Source organism: Carassius gibelio, chromosome B11, assembly GCF_023724105.1.
Source record: "Carassius gibelio isolate Cgi1373 ecotype wild population from Czech Republic chromosome B11, carGib1.2-hapl.c, whole genome shotgun sequence".
NCBI classification, from domain to species: domain Eukaryota; kingdom Metazoa; phylum Chordata; class Actinopteri; order Cypriniformes; family Cyprinidae; genus Carassius; species Carassius gibelio.
The window spans coordinates 10248267-10267707 of NC_068406.1; the positions used below are offsets into that span (position 1 = coordinate 10248267).

At 37.6% G+C, this 19441-nt stretch overlaps 1 protein-coding gene across 1 annotated transcript in view; it reads left to right on the forward strand.

Annotated features, from left to right (window-relative positions):
- The first annotated feature begins 694 nt into the window (after window positions 1–694).
- Window positions 695–19441, forward strand: part of bsnb (bassoon (presynaptic cytomatrix protein) b) — an 87971-nt gene continuing 69224 nt past the window's right edge. The window contains exon 1 of the mRNA XM_052569727.1: window positions 695–1051. Coding sequence (XP_052425687.1) covers window positions 716–1051 — 336 coding nt within the window. The 5' untranslated portion in view covers window positions 695–715. The remainder of the gene's footprint in view (window positions 1052–19441) is intronic.

Genomic DNA, 19441 nt, shown 5'->3' on the forward strand with positions numbered 1-19441 from the left:
ATAACAATAACTAAAACATAACATGATTTATTATTATTATTATTATTATTATTATTATTATTATTATTATTATTATAATACAAATTATTATGTTATTGTAATAATAATAATAATAGTAATAATAAATACTCAGTGAATAATTGTTTTTTATTGTTATTATTAAGGGTTAGTGGCTTTGAAAGTTTCTAACCATAAGTAACAGCAATAGTAGCAATGGTTTCGTTCATAAGCACCACTAATGATAATTAATTCATAAAAACAGTTCATTTTATTAATAGCCGCTCTATTTATAATAGCCATAGTTTTGTCACTTTGCCACTAAGCAGCATCTGTTCTGTGTCAAAGTTCAAGAATGACCATTTAAGACAATTAAATATGCTTAGCTGAAGAGGAAACCCCTTCACCATATAGATATCATTTCCAGATTCTTTTGGAGAAGCATTAAAAGTCTTTGTCAATCTGTCTGTTTCCACCCCCAGAAATTGCCCCACTGCATTGATTTATCTTTCTATTTTCATTCAAACCACTCAGGAAGCTGTGGCACAAAGCTCTTTAAATCTCCTCCTGTGAATCCTCTGGGCAGATGGATTCAACGAAGTGTTCAGCTATCAGTGATTTCAAACATATGCCACACCACCCCTGCTTTAATTCACACACTGATGTCTTTGTTTCCTCCCACAGTGTCCAAGGAAAACCTAATCATACAGACCTGAGCATGGGACCCAAACCTGGGGGTCCACCGGGGGCAGGACCCGGAGCACCGAAGCAGCCTCAGGGACCTGGTCAGGGTCAAGCTGCACGGAAGAACCTCCAGGTGGACGTGGGGAGCAACAAAGGTGGACACCCCGTCTCGCCCGGAAGCAGCGCTCCCACCTCGCCCTATTCTTTGCCCCAGATCGCACCCATGCCCAGCAGCAAGCTCTGTCCGGTGTGCAAGACCGCAGATCTGACGGGAACCACAGATGGCCAGCCAAACTACAATACATGCACACAGTGCCGCTCCATGGTGTGCAACCAATGCGGGTTCAACCCTAACCCTCACCTCACTGAGGTAAGCAGCCCAACACATGCTCATTCTACTTTTTATGTTGTACAGCACCGGGTTAAAAGTTTGTAGTCAGTTAGATTTTACTATAAAGAAATAGTTTAATTGAGCAAGACTGCATTTAATTGATCAAAAGTGACAGTAAAGACATTTACAATGTTACAAAAAATGTTTTTTCTTTCAAACGCTGTTCTTTTGAACGTACAAAATGTGTAGTAAGGAATGTTTAAAATAAATTATTGAGCAGCAAATCAACCTATTAGAATGATTTCTAAAGGATCGTGACATTGAAGACTGGAGTAATGATGCTGAAAAATCATCTTTGGATCACAAGAATAAATTAGATTATATTCCAATTATATTTGATATATTATAAGAAAAAAACACATATTAAAATAAATTAACATTTATTATATTTATAATGACTAAAAACAGTACACACACATATTATGGGAACATTTTTATTTTGGATGCGATAAATCGGCATTAATCATTTGACAATTCAAATACAAAATATATTATAAATTTTTATAATATTTCACAGTTTAATATTAACATTTTCCCTGTCATTTTTCATCAGAATAAAATTTTGATTTTTTAACATTTTGAAATGTAGAAATAATGTGAAAAATAATATTATAGTTTTTTAATGCTCTCTTTTTTATTTTACAGTGGAATGATACAAGGTTAATATGCTTTATACTGTTTCCATTTAGTAATTTTTATATTATTATTATTAATTATTATTATTAATTATTATTATTTTATAGCAATATTGATTTGTAACACAGCATTTTGGCTAAATTGTGCAGCCCTACATGCATAATAAACTTTTTAATTGCAGTTGCAATTTTTATCTGAAAAATGTTTCTATTTCCACCCCCAAATCGTGCAGCATTTATTTTTTACTAGTGCTGTCAATCGATTAAAAAAAATTAACTAATTAATCGCACAATTTTTTAAAATTAAATTAAAATTAAATTAAGATTTAAAATTAAATCGCAATTAAAAGACTGAAACTTTTTGGATATGTAAATGTAAAATGTAAATAATTAATGTAAACTCAAGACAAAGAAACTATTTAAATTCAAAATATGATTGTTTATTGGAATTTTTGTTTAACTTGTAACACAGATTTTCTCATGTAAACAACATACCTGCAATAAACCATCAATATTCTCCAAATTAACTGTTGGCTTGAAAGCCATATTTATTACAGAAATAAAAACACAGGCATGTAAGTACCATTTGAATTTCAAAACAATCAATGCCAATAAAAAACAAAAATGATTTCCATATTGAATTCTAAGTGGACTGCAAAAAAATTCCAAAGTATAGTCATTGCCAGTGCTTTAAGTGGGCCAGTACGCACAGGTACTCAGTACCGCCACTTCCAAATATAGCTCTTGAGCGTACCGCCACCTCTCTGTGCGCCCAGAACGTGCTTGTAGCGTACCGGTACGCTCATTTGGACATCTGTTTTAATAGAGGTTTTAATCTTTTACCTGCACTGCTGATTTTCAGAGCGCCCTTCACAATGCAAGCTTCCTAATTCATCCCACCCAGAGCAGTAACTACATTACCCATTCACCCTTAAGTTATACAAGTGAATAGCGCATGTGTCGCTTTTCCCACTGTTAAGTGTCAACAACTCAACGTGGCCGGAGAAGGTGTGTGAAACTCGTTGTGAGTTATACTAAAGCAAAATCTTGAGTATTTATTGTCTGATAAACATTAAAAACTGTCTGCGGAGGTTGAGTCGTCCTGCAGCCCCCGCTGGCGGTTCATTGGCTGCAGCATCTTTTTTCTAAGTTCTAAAAAAATACCGTAGACGGCAAGGCACAAATTTAGATATTCATTTATCTAATTAATCTATAGCCTATGCACAAAGACAATATGATCTTTTTGTCCCCTTTTTGTTTTAAAGCTTGATGAAGAGAGAGAGCGCAAGTTGCTGCAGCTGCGAGGACAGTGATGCACGCGTAGGCTACAGGAGTGATTGACAGTTCGCGGCACTGTGTACAAAAAATACTCCGCTACACAATTATTTCGTTATTTCGTTTAAGCTTATTAACGTTAGCGTTACAGAAAGGTCTGATTTACGCACTGTTACAGTCATTGTTTTTTTTTTTTTTTTAAACAATGACATTTGAGTTCATGATTTTAATGTTGCTGTTTCTTGTGGCAGACTAAATGAAGAGTAATGTTTCTTGTGGCAGACTGAAGAGTAATCCGGCAGAGTTTTATACTGAAACTTTCCGTCTAAAAGTCCTTCCTTGGTCTTATCCATATTTCTTTGCACGTTGAACACACATAGGCCACAACTGGAAATAAAAAAAAACTGCAACCGCGTTTATTGCGTTATTTTTTTTTAACGCGTTAAATATTTCAAATTAATCGAATGCGTTAACGCGCTAATTTTGACAGCACTATTTTTTACAGAATTTTTTATTAAATAAATGCAACCTTGTTAAACTGAGCATAAGAGACACCCCCTCAAAAAAAGAAAAGAAAAGAAAAAAACCTTACCAGTATATGTTTGTATGTATCAGCTTGACTTAAAGGGGTCATATGATGTTGCTAATAAAACATTATTCAATGTATTTAGTTTAATGAAATGTGTTTATGCAGTTCAAGGTTAAAAAAAAACACATTATTTTCCCCACACAGTATATTATTGTTTCTCTTCTAAGCCCTGCCTTCTGAAACGCATACATTTTTACAAAGCTCATCTTTCTGAAAAATGAGGTATTCTCTGATTGGCCCACTATCCAGTGCGTTGTGATTGGCTTACTGAATTACTCTTTTTTTAATGCGTTGCATTGCGGCGTGCCACGTAAACGTAAAACCATGTCTCTGTTTGCGATCGGAGAAACAGCAAACAACAAGCACTACTCTGAACTGCTTAAAACTTGTTTTTGAATCATCAGTGGCAAATTCTTTAAATATTGAAACATACTTACAGACTGTAAATCAGAAAAGCTGGCATTGTAGTCTACTCCCCCAGGATCAGTAAACAGTCCTAGCTATGCACACATATGAATATTTGTTAGGGATGCACCGAAATTTCGGCCACCGAAAATTTTCGGCCGAAAATGGCCTTTTCGGTTTTCGGCCGATAGACTTTTATCACCGAAACAACACGGCCGAAATGTTGTGATGACGCAAACAGAAACCGCGACCTGCATGTGCACCTGCAAAGCGCAGACCACGAGCTCCACGTGACATTCACTTAACACCAGTGAGAACATTCTCTCTCTTCTTACTCCTTTATTCGCAGCACTAAAACGTCTCCTAACAAAGAGATTAAGACGGACCACGAAGTAAAAACAAAGAAAAGTACAGTCTTATAGAGTCTGTTAGCACACGTCTCACTGAGATCTTTTCGGATCCTCTGCACTTCATCGCGAATGTGCTTGATCCGCGTTATAAAGACCATTACTTAGATGCGGAAATAAGGCAGCGCGCACGAGAAATGATCCAGGCCGCGCTGGATGCGGAAAACCCGCGTGGAGACGGAGACGGAGAAGCGCCAAGCGCAGGAGACAGATCAGAGCGCAGAAAAGACTCGTCTCTGCACCACATGAGTGGCATGCACCATCGTTGTCTGATATGTTCAGTGGAATTCTGCAAGAAAGTGCCTCAAATAATAATAATACGTTGGCTATTTTGATCTTAGGCTACTATATATAATATATACACACACACACACAAACATATATACATACATAATATCAGTTTGTAGCCATATTTATGCTAGATTTTCTGCTAGATTTCTGCTTTAATTTGATAAAAATGTTTATTTATGCCCTGGCCCTATTTAAATACACTCTCTCAAATATTTCTCAAATGTCAGGCAGATGACAAGCTCAACTGCTAAACAGCTAGATGGTTATCTGTCTGAAGTCCCCATCCCCAGAAGTGATAACAGTCTTGCCAACTGGAGAAGTAATGCACTTTCTAGTCCTACATAGAAAAATTTCAAATGCACTTCACCTAAATGCACTTTGTTTTTATGAGAGAACTGTTCATTTTAAAACGTTTCTGCAGGCCAGTAGGCCTGTACATTATTATTAAATATACACATGAGTGGGATACATTTTTATTTTGAATTTTATTTTATACTGTGCATTGTTGCATTGTGCTTAATAAATATTTGCATCATTTGTAATTATGTATTTTTATGTTTTTTTTTTAAATAAGTTATGTAATTGTAATTATCTTTGAAACTTTAATATTAATTTATGCAATTGCAATGTCTTAATTTTAGTAAAGTTAGTACACGGTCATAGCAATAAATGCAATGGTACTAATAATTGGCATAATTTCTTTCGGTGTTTCGGTTTCGGTTTTCGGCCTTGGTTTTCTCTTTTTCGGTTTTCGGTTTCGGCCAAGAATTTTCATTTCGGTGCATCCCTAATATTTGTGTTGATCTGTTCTGGAACACTGTTGTAAATATAACTTAACCACTTATTTCTAGTCGTGTCCTCTTTTGGAAGGCCAAACTAAGTAATTTCGCTTTCACAACGAAACACACAGTGTCTCCACGACATGATGGCGGTGGCAAGTCATGTAGACATGTGGGGGCGTGTTAGAACGAGCCGTTTTAGGAGGGCGTGGTTGACTCTTAACTTTGATAAAGAATTTCTCTTTGGATTTGAGACTTTAGTACAGATGCACCAAGAGCTTGTAACTTGAGGAAAAAAATCACATCATATGCCTTAAGTCCCTTGAGAGAGCTATACCTGTTTGATTCTGAATATTCACCATCAGAAAGCAAAAGTGTGATATAGCAACAAATAATATATATAATATAATAAAATATTACTGTTAATGATAGATAAATTTCTGGAAGAGAAAAAGCGAGATGTGTTAAATAAAAAAGCTCTTGGTAATGAATCCTACGCTCAGCCTCTGCCTCCATCTGGCTCGTACCCAGGACCCACACTGCATACAACCTGGAACTGCTCAATAGAGAGTCCTCTGGGGCGCATGGGAATGTGTGTCTGCATTTTCTCTGTGTTTCTATGTGTAGGATGCAGCAGAATGACAGAGCCAGAGATGTGTGTGTGGGAGAGCGAGAGGGAGCACGGCTGAGCATGTTAGGGAATGATTGTTTGAGTGTGTTTGAGGATGTTGCTCAAAGGTGCAAATGACTGGTGGCACGTTAAATCCTGTAAGTGTAAATTAGGCAGTGGACAGGGGGACGGAGAGGAGGGGATGCTGAAGATCACTGTAGAAGGGGCTCTAAAGTGATTTTTGGGGATCTGCTCTCCTTCTCTCTCCTGCTCTTCATCAAAGCCAGTAAGGAGTGGAAATGCAAAACAACCCCCTGGTTAGTAGGTGAGGGCAATTTTAAAAGGTTTAAAGAGAAATTCAGACAGACAATCACTGATTCAGAAAGCTTTGTTATCAGTAAATTCTCACTAGAGAAAGCTCCTTTCAGCCCATTGAGACTATTTATAGGAAATAAGCTACAAAAATAACTCAGAAATGGTCATGGTTATCAACACAAATTTAATATTTAGTAACTTCACTCGTCCTGATGAATAACAACATAAACTACATGTCGGGGTCAGTAAGTTATTTCATAATTTTAAGAAATTCATACTTTTATTCAGCAAAGATGCATTATGCACATAACTACACTGAACAAAATTATAAACACAACACTTTTGTTTTTGCCCCCATTTTTCATGAGCTGAACTCATAGATCTAAGACTTTTTCTATGTACACAAAAGTTCTGTTTCTCTTAAATTTTGTTCACAAATCTGTCTTAGTGAGCACTTCTCCTTTGCTGAGAAAACCCATCCACCTCACAGGTGTGACATATCAAGATGCTGATTAGACAGCATGATTATTGCATTTACAAATGCATTTATAATTTTGTTCAGTGTGTGTGTGTGTGTGTGTGTGTGTGTGTGTGTGTGTATATATATATATATATATATATATATATATATATATATATATATATATATATATATATATATATATATAACAAAATAGTAAAAAAAGAGTAATGATGCTGGAAATTCAGCTTTGCATCACAGGAATGAATTAGACTCTAATATATATTCAGATAGATTTTTAATATTATATATTTCACAATATTAATCAAATAAACAAAGCTTTGGTGAGCATAATAGAGTAATTTCAAAAACTTTAACAAAAACTGACTCCAAACTTTAGATCAGTGTTATGGTGTATAGCCAAAAACAACAAAAGTCATTTTCTTGTAAAAATCTTAAAGGGATTGTTCACCCAAAAATGAAATAATATCTAGAAAGAGAAATTAAACACTCAAGCTACAAGACGATAAAACGGTTCCACCGTATTGCTTGTGCATTCAATACCAAATCTTCTGAAGCCATTTTATAGCTTTGTGTGAGCTGATTTAAATATATGTCATTATTGACTCGAAAAATAGCACCATTTGTGGAAACAACAGTAAACATCATCGTGCATCCCCAGAGCAAATAACATTGACAAGTGGCACCATATTTGATTTGAGAACAACAAAAGAGTGAAGACATTTTATTGAATAATGACTTTTGGTTTGTTCCTCACACAAAACTATTGTAGAACTTTATAAGTCTTGGAATATATACTATTATGATATTATGCTTTAATCATTTTGGATATTAAGAAATATGTTTGGACCCACATGAGGGTAAATAAATAATGACAGAATTTTCATTTTCAGGTGAACTGTCCCTTAAAAGGTAAAGAAGCAAAATCCTGTTTAAAGCTACCCTCAGCATTTATTTTAGGAATACCGCTCATTACAATGCCTCTACTACCTGGCAGATTGCACTGAAATAGATGTCCTCAAATCACACATTTGTTTCCATGGCAGCTCTGGGCTCTTTACACAAGAATCTGAGTGCATTAGCCAGTCATAAAGATGCCTCTCAGTCAGTAATTTTGCATGTTAGGGTTGGCTGACATATCTGTGAGGTTGAATGGATGGTCTTAATTTAGGCCTTCAAATTTAGCAATATTGCTAACATACACACAGTAAAAAGAGTAATGTTGTGAAATATTATTACAATTTAAAGTAATGTTTTGAAGTATAATTTATTCCTGTTTTAAACCTACAACAAGGAACCTACTATTCTTTCAGTATATACTTTATGTAAGTCAAACGGATGATTTTTGATATACTGTACGGATATACCATTTGTCTAGCACATTGCCACATTCGATTAGGGGGGTTTTAGAGCCGTGTTGTGCTTTATAAAGACAGGATTGAATTAATTGGGCTCCTGTAGGACAGTGGATACTACAAAGCAACTCTGAGACTGCCTTGATTTATACTGACGCTGCAGCATACAGTACTAACTCAGCATTTTTAACAGCTCTGCTGTCAGTTCCAGCTACATGTGACAAAATGATGGGAAATATGTCTTCTGGCATGTAATTTCAGGGTTCAAGTGTGGTAAGAGCAGATGTTTTATGAGCATATGGTTTAAATTACTAGAGATCTCTGCAAAATAGAAATACAGCAACAATTGTTGAGCCCAGATTCTGAATTGAACAAATTTTTTTAAATTAGAAGTTTTAAGCATCAAGCAGGAGCCAAGCACAAATTTGAAAGGGGAGACATTATGATATGACAGACTATTAAAAAGATAGTTCACCCAAAAAAGAAAATTGAATGTTTATTTGCTTACCCCCAGGGCATCCAAGATGAGGGTGACTTTGATTCTTCAGCAGAACACAAACCAAGATTTTTAGCTCAAACCATGGCAGTCTATCAGTCTTATAATGTACATTACATTACATTTACATTTATTCATTTAGCTGACGCTTTTATCCAAAGCGACTTACAATTGCTACATATGTCAGAGGTCGCACGCCTCTGGAGCAACTAGGGGTTAAGTGTCTTGCTCAGGGACACATTGGTGCCTCACAGTGGATTAGAACCCGGGTCTCTCACACCAACAGCATGCGTCTTATCCACTGCGCCAACACCACCCCGTAAGTGTAATGTAAGTGGATGGGAATCATGGCTAAAACATAAAAATAAAAAAATAAAAAATAAAATACATACACTAACAAAACCAAATTAATTCACTCAGTGTCTGAACTGTTAGAAATCTCCTGATTGTGTCCTGTTGTGCATGCTCTCAGCAGCAGGCGAGTGAGGCATCTTCTTCTTCTTGCTTTATGGTGGATCGCAGACTTGTAAGTGCATTACCGCAAACTATCTCTCAAATGGTCAAGACTCACTTTATTAGATCAGTAGCAAATGTTAACTCGATTTTTTGAGTTGATGTTGCTGTGCATTTGTGTTTTTATGATCCAGTGAGCTACTGTTTACTGTATAAAGAGCGTTACAAACTAATGACTTATGAGGTGTCATTTCAGTTAGGATGCTGCTTAGAACGAAGCCTCCTGTGTAAGTAATGTTGAGTTGAGTTGAGTTGTTGCTCTATGGCTTGTCGGAGTACTTCAGTAGCGATGGTTTGTTCCAGATGTTTAGTGTAAAGATATCGGTTTAAAGCTGAACTCTAAATGTCTTGTGGAGAACAAAGCAGAGAGAACATGAGACAAGAAGCAAGAACAGCTGGTGAAGAGGAGATCTGATCACTATGCAACAGACACCTGGAGAAAGAGAGAGAGAGAGAGAGAGAGAGAGAGAGAGGCTTGACATGATGGCAACAACACTTAGTGGGATGCAGGAACCAGAGATATACGGACAGAGAAATAGCAGGGTGGGGAAGGGGGATGGAATGATAGAAGGAAAGAGAAAGTGGCCCTGACACACTCCAGTAGTCACTCACCAGCATGCAGGAGGCGGTTCCACTCTGCCATTGGCTGATCCTCTATTTATAGACCCTGCTCTGTCTCTGCAGTGATCTCCTATTCCTACTGCCAGAGAAAACCATTGGAGGATCAGAGGAGAGAATGAGATGGACAGACGGATGATGGTGTGGAAATGTGGAAATAAGAGTCCAAATTTATCAGGCAGGAAGCTAAAAATAATTGTGCTTGTTTGGCATATAAACACAGTTGCATCTGAAACCCCTGGGGTAAAGACGGTAGAATATGAACATCATGAATTCTCCTCTCTCCACGAGTTCTGAGAAATCTGTGACTTGACGGGAACATGAAACCTAATAGATCGGTCCTGTGTTTTGGCTCCGAATGTATCACGTCTTCTGGTATTGATGCTATCTTGTGGATTCATCATGAGACTGACAGCGGAAACTGAGTGTAGGGCCATCTGGGCTACAACACACTCATCACAGCACAAACACAAAGAATACACACATACACACACCGCTACGGCCCTAGAGATTACATGCTATTTTTCCATCATTACACAAATTTGCCCAGACAGCATTTGCGTGTTATTTGGGTTCCATATGTAATCCCAAATATATACACCATATGTATTTTTCAAGCACATGGATGAAGGCTTTTATAATTTTCTGACATCTGGATTTCATTCGATTTTTCCATCATTACATAAATTTGCCTAGGCAGCATTTGTGCGTTATTTGGTTACCACATTCAATAATAAATAAATATATTTCTGACATATTAGACATTTAGGTATCTAAAATCAAATAAATAAAAAAATCAAATCATTGATAATTAGTAGTGCTTTCTAAAGCAAATTTAGAATGTGATTTATGTGAAGTATGTTATTGGACCCATACTTGCATGACTGGAAATAGCTGGCCAGTGGCATTTCTGAATATTTTATTGTTATTTAAATACTATTAGTATTATTATAGTATTTATTATTATTATTATTAATAATAATAATAATAATAATTAGCCTTCAACTTTCATAGTTCACTTAAATGTCTTCATTCTTTTTAAGTTTAGAACATTTATTTTATTTTATTTTATTTTGGCAAATTTTAATTCAGTATTATTTTATTTTATTTTTATATAGGGGGAATGAATTTAAAAAATGTACTATTAGACTTAATAAATCAGCAATCAGACTTAGTATTTTCTTTTTAACTTTAATGATAAAGCAGGTGGAAATATCCCTTAGATTTATGCAGTTTTGCCTGAGCAGGCAGAAATTCCACAATTAGTTTTTTCAGTTTGTTATTTTTATACAGATATACAGAATATTTTGTTTTTCGGTGTGTTAGTGAGACAAGTAATGAGCCTTGATGCATTCATTTTCACTATGCATTCACACAAATTGGTGAACTTGATAGCACAAAAAGCCCTACTGTTTGGTCTTTTTCCTACAAAGGAACAGAAAGTGTGTTTGTCTGCTGACAGATTATGATATTAATATGAGTCAAATACTTTAATCACCTGAGGCTATCACCTTTCTTTCCCCTTTTAGCTGAGTCATATCAAACAGCACATGGTAAAATTGGATCAGAAGTGCTTTAGTTGATATCGAACCGATGTGTGAAATGACTGCCGGTCTATGAGGGCTGAGTAAGAATGCATCGCTCACCATGCAAACATGATTAATCAAACAACAGAATACTGTGCTTTTCTTCTTAGTGGCACAGTGTCTCGCTGCCTTTCCAAGACAATAGAATCTGTCATGCGTTAAAGAGACGGACGCCCCACTTTTGCCACTAATGCACAAAATATGCATTGATGTGCAAACTGTGCAGTAATAGAAATAGTTTCTGAGAAATAGGCTTTTCCACACTAAATGTTGTTTCTGTGAGTTTTATAATAGGTAACACCCTTTGAATGTTTCACATAGCACAGATGTCTTCGCTAGATGTCTTTTCGATTACCTGAAGGTTACTTCTCAATCGTGTGGAATATTGTAGCCTTTGTCGACTATGCTGCATCCACAACATTTAGGAAATTACCATAATTACGAGAAGACAATTCATAAAGTTTAGTCAGAGCTGTTTACGTCATTGGATTCTGAACTGATTTGTTTCTATAACGATGATCATAACACAGATTAAGATATCATTATGTGGGTGGCTAGCCAGCTGTTTTGTGCTAGCTTAGCTAGTGGTTAAGTATAGTTAGTTTTATTCTGAATGAGTATTTTTATATGATGATGATGATTATAGTAGTTGTGGTTATCAAATAATGACTTATTGTATTATACTACTAAGTAATGCAAAAAAATCTGAAATATGTTTTTAACAATAACATTTTTATAATAAAACTATTTATAATAATAATAATAAGATAATAATAGCTGTTTTTTAACTACTAAATTTACAATACTGAAGGCATGAACATTTTGTATGATTTTTTTATTTAATTAATTATTACTGTTATTATTATTATTATTATTATTATTAATTATTATTATCACTATCATTATTATTTAACTACCAATTTAATTATTTGATGCAATAATTTATTTAATAATAATAATTTATTATTATTATTATTTTGATACCAATTTCATTATTTGATGCAAGAATTTAATAATAATAATAATATAAAAAATTGTTTTGATTCAATGATGGTTTAATAATAATAATAATAATAATAATATATAGTATTATCAATTTACTCAATGTATTATACTGAAGTGATATAAAAAATGTGTACTTTTTATCAAATTATTTCTTCTAATAAACTGTCGATTTACTTCTAAATTATTTAGGGCAATAAGTATTTAATAATTCAATAACTAAGAAAATGCAATAGTTATTTAATAATTTAATAATTTACTACCAATACTACTGCTACTTTCACAATTGCTCAGTATTATTATTTTTGTTTGCATTATACTGAAGCAATGCATTAATTGTTTTAATTTAATGATTATTTAAAATATAATCATACTAATTATTATTATTACCATTCTGATTATATTATACTGGTCATGTAAAAAAAAATGCATAAATAATTTTTTGATCGATTTAGCACTGTATATATGTCCCTTATATTGGAGCTGTCATAAAATTCAATGTAAATGGTAAATGGACTGCATTTATATAGCGCTTTCAACAGACCACATGGCCATCCAAAGCTCACATTCACCCATTCACACACTCATTCACACACCGACTGTCAGGGTTTGGGTAGAGGGATGAGGCGAGGACTCAATGATGCAGAGAGAAGGGCTCTTTAATAGTAATAATAATAAAATAAACAAACAAAAACTACCCCGTAGGGGAAAACAGACAAAACTTGACTGGCAAGGCAAGGCAAGACACGATGTGCACAGACAAATATTAGACGGCGAACTAGCAACCAGACTGCAAACACAAGGACAATAAATAGGGAGCTAATGAGGAGGGTAACGAGGGAACACATGTGGGGAAAATTACATCAATAATCAGGTAACAAGATGGGTGGGGTCAAGACAATTGACGAGAGCACATAGGAACAAAGACAAAAGCCATGTGCTCACAAAAAACAAAAACAAGCACATAAAAACAATGACAAGAGGAGAGTATCAGGGCTCTGTCACAAAACCATGAATACCACTAGACTGAAGTGACAGAACCCTGACACTAGCACCCCTCAAAAGGGACGCCACCTGGCGTCCCTAACGAGGAACACCCAAAAACAAGACAGGAACATGACAGCACAGGCATGGCAACACAAGCCCGGTACACCACAGAACACAAGACATGGAAATCAAAACAGACAAAATAGGGGAGGGAGGGAAGGGAGCCCAGTCAAGCAACAGAAAAAAACCCAAGCAGTTATTAAAAGAGACCAGGGAGGGGCGGGAGGGTTGAACCAAGGAAACTCAGGCAGTCCAGGAGTCCCAGCAGTGGGCCAGGGTGGAGCCGGAGAGATGAGCCAGCGAGGATCTGGCCTAACAGAAACCCCGACAGACCACCAGGGCGGTGCCGGAGGGACAGACCAGCGAGGCTCCGGCCTAACAGGAACCCCGGCAGACCACCAGGGCGGAGCCGGAGGGACAGACCAGCGAGGATCCGGCCTAACAGAAACCCCGACAGACCACCAGGGCGGTGCCGGAGGGACAGACCAGCGAGGCTCCGGCCTAACAGGAACCCGGGCAGACCAGCAGGGTGGAACCAGACGGAGAGACCAGGAGGCCTCCAGCCAAACAGGGACCCCAACAGATAGGAAGGGCAGAGCTGGCATGGCACTCATCAAGGGCAGAGCCGGCATCAGGGCAGGGAGCATAGACGGAACCGGCATCAGGGCAGGGAGCTTGGGCGGAGCCGGCATCAGGGCAGGGAGCTTGGGCGGCGCCGGCAGGGCAAGGAGCTTGGGCGGCGCCGGCAGGGCAAGGAGCTTGGGCGGCGCCGGCAGGGCAAGGAGCTTGGGCATGACTGGGATGGCCTCCAGGCCAGCAGTGGGCTCCTGAATGGCCTCCAGGCCATGTGGGATGGAGGAAGCCTTTCTTCTCCTCCTCCTCCGTCTCCGAGAGGGGGGCGCTGCAGCCTCATCAGGCTCCTCTGGGGGCGCTGCAGCCTCATCAGGCTCCTCTGGGGGCGCTGCAGCCTCATCAGGCTCCTCTGGGGGCGCTGCAGCCTCATCAGGCTCCTCTGGGGGCGCTGCAGCCTCATCAGGCTCCTCTGGCAGTGGCGGGGTAGAGCCATTCCTCTTCTTACCCCTCTTCCGTCTACGAGAGTGAGGTGCTGCAGTCTCTTCGGCCACCTCTAGGGGTTCTGCAGTGTCGCAAGTCGCCTCAGGGGGTGCTGCAGCTCCTTCATCCACCACAGGTGGATCTGCAGCTTTGACGGGGACCACAGGCAGCACTGCAGCCTCCTTAGCTGGGGAACGTGCCACAAACTCCACAAATTCCCCAAACGACAGGTGGTCCAGCCCCCTCATTCTCCACCAGCTGAGAGGCTCATCAAGGGCATAATTGAAGAGGTCCTTGAGGGCCGCATCATTAAACTCCAATCCCTCTGCAGTACCACTGAACTCCAGGGCAAAATCCCTCACACCAGTCCCTTGTTGATGAAGAGAGATCAAAGTCTTAAACTGGAGCATATGCTGGTAGTGGGGGCTGGAGAGGGTGGAGGCTGGTGGACGGTGCAATCCCTTCTTCCGCTGAGTCCTCATACTGGCTAGTTCGTTCTGTCAGGGTTTGGGTAGAGGGATGAGGCGAGGACTCAATGATGCAGAGAGAAGGGCTCTTTAATAGTAATAATAATAAAATAAACAAACAAAAACTACCCCGTAGGGAAAAACAGACAAAACTTGACTGGCAAGGCAAGGCAAGACACGATGTGCACAGACAAATATTAGACGGCGAACTAGCAACCAGACTGCAAACACAAGGACAATAAATAGGGAGCTAATGAGGAGGGTAACGAGGGAACACATGTGGGGAAAATTACATCAATAATCAGGTAACAAGATGGGTGGGGTCAAGACAATTGACGAGAGCACATGGCACATAGGAACAAAGACAAAAGCCATGTGCTCACAAAAAACAAAAACAAGCACATAAAAACAATGACAAGAGGAGAGTATCAGGGCTCTGTCACAAAACCATGAATACCACTAGACTGAAGTGACAGAACCCTGACACCGACTGCATTATATGTATATAACTTGCAATTACGCATTCCACTAAGTCGTGAAAACCTTACAGCCGCAAACTCGTAATTATGGTAATTCCACCATGATGTGAGTGCAGCTATAGCTTAGCATTTGGATTTCCTCCTGAAAGTTCAGTTTCTCATTACTTTGTTATTATGATCATTATTACTCACAAAAACATTTCTCTTGCAACATGTCACATTCATTACAGCAAACTGATGTAGTTTTTAATCATCTCTAAACACCTCAATTATAAGCTACCCATCAAGTTTACACTGTGGTACTCAGCAAATAAGGGTTCTATACCTTCAGCACATTTCCATTAATGGGCTTCATTTGTGCTTCATATGCTCTGATAAGCTGTCAGTTTGGTCTAATGCTTGCACAGAAGAATTAATTTATGAATCTGGTGCCCGTTGAGACGGGAGTGATGCTGTGTTGTGTTCTTGTGTGGTGTTTATAGAGATATTTAAAGTATTTGGGGGCCTTCAGAATGCTCTTTTGATGTGTCTCTCGTCCCAGTTTCGGCTCGGTGCTTCGCTGCTGTGGTTTGTTGTTAGGAAACTGCAGCATTCAGTCTGTGTCTCAACCGCTTTAGTCTGGAAACAGGCAGCAGTTCACCTCCTCTATCCGTCTCTCTGCTCTTATGCCACAGAATGCTGTTGACACGACTGTCTGTGAAGCTGGTGTGTCTCTAGTTCACGCTTAAAAGGTTCATACTCAACTATTCGAAGTCTTCTCAAGTCATACACTTTTTTTATTTGACTGGCTCAAATTTTATTTTGTTGTTCTATTGACATGTTAATTCAAGAACTGCCATGTCCAGATCATAGTCAGAGAGTTGAATAAATAATCAAGTTGAATTTTGAGAACCTTATTAACGAGTTCATTGACATGAATTGACTCAAAAGAACAATTTTGGTTTTGATTCTCAAATTTAAATCATTGGTTCAGTTTATTGGTTCACAGCATTTCTCTACAAGTATCATTTTTGTGCACCAAGAAAACATAAATAATGACTTTATCCAACAATTCGTCTCCTTTGGTACCCTGGTGCCATTTTGGAGAGTATCACATATGTAAACATTGTTTACGTTCAGATCAAAGCGTAAATAATGTATCCATGCACATACGTTGCATATGTTGTTTACATATTTGATACTCTTCAAAATGTTGTTTACATATTTGATACTTACCAAAATTGCACTAGAGGGTGGCACGGAGGAGACAAATTGTTAAATAAATGCATTATTGATGTTAGGATCCTTGCTCTCTATGGGAGGGTCAGAGAGCTCTTGGATTTCATCAAAAATATCTTAATTTGTGGTCCGAAGATGAAGGAAGGTCTTACAGGTTTGGAACAACATGAGGGTGAGTGATTAATAAAAAATAAAAAAAAAACATTTTTGGGTGGACTTTCACTTTAAATTAACAAAAATGGAATTACATTTTAGTCTGTCTGTTATGTGCATGGAAAAGAGCTCACGAGTCAGCGAGTTGAATGAATCATCCACTTGGGTTTGTGAACTGAATCAACTGTTCATTGACAGGAATCAACGGAAAAATATAATGTTTCCACAGTCCTTATCAAATTCACGTGATTTTGTCAAAGCAGTTCTCAAAGAAAAGGCATTATTTCGGCCATGACTGAATTATATGTAACAGTCATATTCTGTTTAAATTGTTCTATTTGAAAAAAAAAAACATTGATGCATTGTTAATAATCTAGAAGTGTATCATTAGTATTAGCATAAAAATGTCAATATTTTATGTTTTAAATATCACTGTTGCTATCAAATGCCGGTATATTGCGACAGACCTATTTTTTAATGAGCAAAGCATGATAAAAATGTCATTTTCATTTGAACTTTTCCTTTGAATATGACTATGAGACATGTACAGTGTATATATTATTAACTGAGCTCTGTCAGGGTGCAGTGTGTTTTGCGGATTGTGTGTGAGTGTTAGTATTCAGCTCAGTGTCTTTAAGAGATTCTCCTCTCCTCGTGGATTCTCTCTCACACACCAGCTGACTAATCAATACCTCGGGTGCTGCACCATCATTTGGGTGTAAATCAGTGGAAGCAGTGTGTGTGTGTATGTGTGAATGCACTCTGAGAGATATTAGCATAAAACTGTACACATTTAGTTTCTCATAAATCATATGCCATCTTCACACTTACATAGGCACACATAAAAATATGCTTATTTAAATATGAACAAATCCTGGTGAAACTCCCAGTTGAATGCAGGATATTGTTAGACCTACACGGCTAACATTGTAAATGTTAAGCAGTATCTATTTATATGTATATACTGTATTTATTTATATGGGTGTGACACATTGAATATCGTAAATTTGTCTATGATGTTAAAATAAATCTATGATATCCAAAAATGCTTTCTAGGTAGGTTTATTACTAGGGTTTGAAAGCCAGTGTCTTGATTATGTTGATTCTGGTCAGCTTCTAAATACTTTATCCACTAATTCAGTTAGTTAGTCTACTAATCAGAATTAATGCAGGGCAGAAAGCATGTAGTTTGTGTGCATAAGCCAAGCTACAATGGACCCTTCACAAAGAGCTTGATTGACAGATAAACTGACCAATCATAACTCAAAATCTGCCATCATGCAAATCACCTTTGGTGGACTTAAACTTGAAAAATTCAGTGTATTGACATCTTTCTGGAGTTGAAGTAAAATACGTTCTGATGTTGATTCATGTTTATTTCATTCATATGCTCTATCGGTTCATGTTCCACGTGAATGTGAACTGAGGTATATGATGTCACACTTGTCCGTGTGTGATGACGTTGCGCAACGCAAATCCGTGAATGAATATTGAGAAGTAAGGGAAAACTTTACAGATTTTCCCTGCTCAGTGAGTAGGGACCATGTCAATGGGAACACAGTTCATGCATGGAGCTCACTTCTAACAATCAATTATCTTAATCAGGTGTGTTAACAAAGAGAGACATGCAAAATATTCAGAGATGGGGGGCACATGGACTGGAACTGAGAATCGCTGCTATAAACACTTTATGGATGCTGTTATTATTTTTTAAGACTCTGTTGATCTTGATGTGTTCTATACCATGTTATTTTTTTTTCGTAATCTTACATTTTTATGCAGCTATTTCATCCATAGACAGTTCAAATTATGTACATCTGTCAAGCTCCAATACCATATAATGATAATCTTACTTTCTGCAGAAGCTCTGAAATTCACAATTATGTTCAGATCCAGAAATAGTGCCCTGATATACCACACCAGATTTAAAAAAAAAGATTTATTTAGGTTTTTTTTTTTTTTTGTGTTAATTTGATAAGACATATTGGCACAGGTGACACAAACATGTTGTCTGTGTGTGTCTTTCTGAAATTATCCATTGTCCAGTGGATACTGAGTATGTTCATCTGCTGTGTGTTTGAATGACAAGTGCAGACATCTCTCTCACTCTCTCTCTCTCTCTCTCTCTCACACACACACACACACACGGTCTGCTGTCTCTGCTGCTGAAATTGGACTCAGACTACTGCCCTGTCCTTCAATATGATTGACAAACATTTCTAGAGACATCATCAGCAACTAATGCACAGGCTCAAAGTTTGACCTGATGACCATCACTCAAACCCTTGCTGTCGAAAATAAAGTACATTTACACTGCAGATTTTCAGCAAAGATTCACTCAATATCTGGACAGCCGGTTGAATTCACAAATTGCCATAGTTTAGGCATCAAAAGGGCACAGATTATTTCTCAGGCCTTTTTAAATATTTACAGCAATTAAATTAAAGGTTATGGATTATTGTGTTCAAGTTGAATCCTTAAAGAGTGTTTGGAGTTAATAATTGTAAGAACACTGATCACCTGTGACATGTCTGTCTATGAGAAATCTGCTCATTATCTTTCTTTATAACCCAGAAGCTCATGCAAGCGAGAACA